This window comes from Lactuca sativa, chromosome 3 (genome assembly GCF_002870075.4).
Source record: "Lactuca sativa cultivar Salinas chromosome 3, Lsat_Salinas_v11, whole genome shotgun sequence".
In the NCBI taxonomy this organism is placed as follows: Eukaryota; Viridiplantae; Streptophyta; class Magnoliopsida; order Asterales; family Asteraceae; genus Lactuca; species Lactuca sativa.
This window is the reverse complement of record NC_056625.2, coordinates 133,115,574-133,120,540: the sequence shown is the minus strand read 5'-3', so window position 1 is coordinate 133,120,540 and position 4,967 is coordinate 133,115,574. Positions and strand designations below refer to the sequence as shown.

At 30.5% G+C, this 4,967-nt stretch overlaps 1 protein-coding gene across 1 annotated transcript; it reads right to left on the bottom strand.

Annotated features, from left to right (window-relative positions):
* Positions 1-386: 386 nt before the first annotated feature.
* Positions 387-3,762, bottom strand: LOC111903112 (uncharacterized). Its single transcript, XM_023898900.2, has 4 exons — positions 3,388-3,762; positions 2,975-3,256; positions 2,761-2,897; positions 387-589 (listed from the first exon to the last, which is right to left on the bottom strand). The coding sequence occupies exons 2-4, from the start codon at positions 3,222-3,224 to the stop codon at positions 485-487; spliced, it is 492 nt and encodes a 163-aa protein (XP_023754668.1). The 5' UTR covers positions 3,225-3,256; positions 3,388-3,762; the 3' UTR covers positions 387-484.
* Positions 3,763-4,967: the final 1,205 nt, after the last annotated feature.

The window sequence follows — 4,967 nt, the reverse complement described above, 5'->3', positions numbered from 1 at the left end:
CGATCTTAGATAGGATCCCGATCTTGACAACCTTGGATGGTATCTTTATTTTATGTTTTTTTAATAAACAAATATAAGATTTCTTCAAAATATATAATATAAACGAGAAATAGTACAGTAAGTAGTAGTATGATATTTAATTTATTATAGTGTTAGCTGTGTTAGATCTGGATAACTTAAAAAAAAAAAAAAAAAATTCACATAATTACATTTACACATTTAGTTTGGAAAAGTTACATCTTTAAATAACAACTCAAGAAATAAAGAGTATTTCCCAAAATACAGTGTTTGGAAAAACTGGTTGAACACCTCTTGTATAAACATTAGCCCTTTTTTTAAAGATTTAAATTTTAAACCCTATCCAAACATCCGATTAATAATAAAAGTAGTTAAATTCTAATTATTATAGATGGAGATGAACAATATTACAGAAGATAGAGTTGAAACGGATTACAACAAGAGAAAGTCAAAGGAAAGTGTTGACTCAATTCCCAATCTCTGAAATACTGTTTAAAGCTGGTTTCCATTGTCCTCCACCACCGCCATGACTTTGATTTCCATTTCGTCTCCTACTATTATTCCTCTCCCCCTGCAATACATCAACTCATACTTATTTTACTTTTTCTTAATTCAATTATTTTATTTTATCTTTTTTTATATATTATAGGAGAGAGAAACATGGGTCTTCCTCTCCACTCATTAAATTTTTGGGTTTTATATAGAAATTTTTTTTAAGTAAATTACACGAATGGTCCTTATGGTTTGGAGTATTTTACGCACTTGGTCCCTAATTTAATTTTTTTTAACTCGGATGGTTCTTACTATTTGTTTTGTTACGCGTTTGGTCCCTACTGTTTGTATTTGTTACAAACGCTTGGTCCTATCTTACTTAAAGACTATTATTTAAACAGAGAAAAATGATAAGGTAGGTAAGGTGAGAGGTGAGAAGTGAGGTTGGAAATGTGTTTATTTAAATAAATTAAAAAAATCAAGGGTAAAATAGTCTTTTTAGATAAATCAGGGATCAAGCGCGTAACAAAAATAAATAGTAGAGACTTTCTGAGTTAAAAAAAATAAGTTAAGGACCAAACGTGCAAATTTCCTAAACCATAGGGACAATTCGTGTAATTTACTTGTAAAGCCTTAAATATTGTTTTGAATTTTAAATAGAAAAGTCTTCGATTAATTAATTTTAAACGATAATTTATTATTTTTTTTATTAAAATAAAAAGTATAAAATCATAAATATCCTAACAAAATGTTATTCTTTAAAAAATGAAAAAAAAAATTGAATGTTTTTTTTTGTTATAACTGTAAAAAAAAAATTACACCAAAAAATGACAGGAGAAAGAATTTTAAATAGAAAGGAGCCAATTATTGCAAAAACCGATGATCAATTTTGGAAAATAGAAACTTCTGTTTTTTTTTTTTTTTCTAAATATACATAATATAAGCAATACTAGTTATAAAATATGTTCAATATCATAGTTTAGTAATTTAAAGAGAATTATTTACTTATTTATACATAATCATATTAGTTTTAAAGGGTGGCAATATTAGTACAGCAAAATTATGCCATGACAGCAAGAACAAGCACATGGTTTAGTAAAAATAAAAATATAATAAAAAAAAAAGGAGTAGTTGTAAATCTAGTTATTAACCAATTAATTAAAGTCATTTAACTTAAAGAAAATTAGTAAATTACACTTTTTGTCCTTGTATATTGTTGATTTTTCCAATTTTAGTTTCAAAAAAATTTATCTTGCAATTTGGATCATTATTTGAATTTTCTATAACGTTTTTGGTCTATGGTTGAACAAAATGACTATTCTTTTTGGATTAAATTCTTTTTTTTTTTTTTAAATCAGTTATATTTAAAAGAACCTTTTTTTCAATTAAATTACAAAACTCATTTATATTCGAGGAACAAAAGTATAAATTACTCTTTAATTTTATCAGTGACTCCTGTTTTTTATTCTGCCTTTTCAGCTCAGCACTCCAGTTTTTTTTATTAAGAAACTGAGGATGACGTGTTAACAGCTTATTTTTATTATTTTATTCATTAAAAAAAAGATTCATTGAAAAAACCAAAATCAAATTGAGTTGACAAGTTTAGTTTGGTTTTTAAGCAACGGAGTTTAGTTTTGGTTTATCATTTCGAAATATTATATAGAACAAAAACAATAAACTACTCAATAATTATTATTTTTTTATTATAAATCGAATAATAATTCAAAATTGTGACAAATCCTAGTGAACCCAATAATGGCTATTCTATCTATCTAATGAATTATGTTTTTTTCGAAATGTTATGTTAAAAAGACATTTGATTATCAAAGTAGATATTTTAAATAAAAAAATGTAAGCAAAAAAATCTGTTGAAACTTGAAAATCGTAAATTTTGACGCATGAATTTGGCAATAAATCAGAAAGTAATAAATGGAAAATGAACTAAAAAAATCTTTTTTAACGACTTGATCTTATACAAAACTTTCGAAGGATGACGTTGTTTTCATGGGTATTTAAAGGAAAAAGTGTAGGTAGTGTTAATGGAAGCGAGGGATCGTTTGAAGAGTTTGTAAATTTGGAAAGATTCATTGGCCCTTTACAGAATCAAAAGGACATGGACCACACAGATACGAATGTCACAAATCTCAATATCATTGGGCCCAGAAAGGTAACAACTCGCAGTTTTCATCATGAAACTAACACAAATTCGACGTGTAAATGATATGATTTGAAGATCGATTGATTGATTACCTTGACGGAATTGGTAATCGGCACCGGAGAAATAGTATCGGCGTTGTCCTTCTTCTTCCCTGGCTCAATCACTCCTCTTTCCATCAATAACTTCCCCAGTTTCATGCATTTTTTAGCTGCAAATTCTTTCAATACATCTACAAAAATGGTGGAGACTTGTGAATTGATTTGAGAATGAAAGGGAATTTAGGTTAAATAACAGGTTAATGGTTACCTTCGTAGCTAATGAGTCGGTAAACTTGGCCGATAAGCAAAGTATCATCTGGCCGGAGAAGTTTGAGTTGCTTCACCGGCAATCCTTTATCCGATCTCACTACCGGCGACCTAAGGACTTGTGCGACGTAATGACGTGGATTCGAGTTCATGACTTCACGAGCACTGATCGACCAGTAAATCCTCTCGATTTTGTATCCAGGATGCACAATCACCACCGTCGCCGCCTCCGCCGCTTGACAATTCCCCATCAGATCCAGCTACTCACTCGCTTAATCAAAATCTGCCAATCAGAAATACAAATTTGATAAGGAACTTCTGTTTCTGTTATTCTGTATATGATGATTTATAAATGATCGAGAGAATATGAAGGATGCAGAGATATGATGAATATTTAGGGATGTACGTACGTACCTGTGAAAAAACTGTTGAAAATCTCTTCGTACAAAGCTTCAGGGAAGTAAATGGAGGAGATGTATACTGAGTTACTGACGAGTGACGAAGTATTCACATTGATCGATGAGTATTTGGAGTAAGATACGAGTTACGAGTGTGGAGATTTTAGATTCCAGTGGTGATGTGATTGACGAAGAAAGGAAAATAGGTAGTAGCTATGGGCTAGTATGGCAATGGCGGTCAACTAATTGAAATTCGGGAAAGCAAAATTTACTATTAACAGGAGTACGACTCTATTATCTTCATACATGTCTCGCTCATAATCTGCAACTCGATCTGTGCTCTCATCAATGGAGTTTAGGGTGATGTTAGTACGCAAATGGAGATGATGCTTGATGGAATGGAGATTGTTGTGGGGTTATGGAGGCTTATTAATTGTACTGCAGCAGTAATGGGCCGGGCCGGGCAGAATGGAGGGTTTTACTATTGGACCTGGTTAGAAAACCCGGTTTAGAAAATGGTTTTCAAAACTCAAAAAATAAAAAATTCGATTTTTATATAGTAAAAATATTTATTTTTCATCTAACTATTTTTTCAATTTGTTGTTGATATAAGGTTTTAGAGTCGTCTCAAGACATCTTTTTCTAGCATTTAGGACATTTTTGGGTTCAAAACATTGTTGCATCGTGGCAAAGTCGTGACTTTTGCTTATTGATCTATTTTTAATCAACCATGAAAATTTCTATAAATTATAACACTAAACTAAGTTCAGTAAAATACATAATACTGACAAAAACATAAGTTTTTTTTCAAAACAGTTTTGAACCGATTCTAACCGGTTTAGTGACTTCTTTATAAAGCATTTTGAAGGTTACCTAAAGAGAGACGATTCACTACTGCATCAAAATACTCAAAAAGCAGAGATATCACAAAAATACTCAAGAAGCATAGATATCCTACTGATGTATGTAGGTTTCATCGAAAGCAGACATGTAAATATGATTCTTCTCTTATTTGGAAGATCAAGTAAGTTGCTCTTACTGATAAAATAAGGATTGTAGGTTTTCAGTAGAGCTAGTGGAAACATAGTTAGTTGCCCACATCTAATATGCGACAAACACATTAGTTATATGTAGTTGGTGTTTCTTAAGTTATGCATAATGTCAACATGAGTTTTAGATACATACTATTGTGATAAGATTGGGAAATACAATGCTAGAATTAGAGTCTATGGTAGATAGACATAGATAGAATAAGCATGTTCGACATTGGGTTTCGGAAATAGTTCAAGATACATGATTTGAATTTTATAAATTCGCACCGATGTAAACGGCATGTGTGTACCACATCTGATAAGTTACATGATTCGATAGACCATTATTTTTCATCAGTCTACCACAAATGATATGTTATGTACTTGGTCTAATATTCAATATGGTTAAAGCGTTTTTATTGAATATTAATATATCTTGGTTTGGAGAGTGTTATTAAGTTCTGATATAAGTGATAACATTTAGTTTATGGAGATCAGATTAGTGAGATCAAGTAGAAAGTTGTGATATTAATGCAAACCTCAGTAAAGTTGAGATAGTTTTCGA

Coding starts and splice junctions, on each gene's coding strand:
- LOC111903112 (XM_023898900.2), bottom strand. CDS start 3,224: ATGGGGAATTGTCAAGCGGCGGAGGCGGCGACGGTGGTGATTGTGCAT. Junction 2,898..2,974: donor CCGACTCATTAGCTACGAAG/GTAACCATTAAC, acceptor CCATTTTTGTAG/ATGTATTGAAAGAATTTGCA. Junction 590..2,760: donor CGATTACCAATTCCGTCAAG/GTAATCAATCAA, acceptor GATGTATTGCAG/GGGGAGAGGAATAATAGTAG.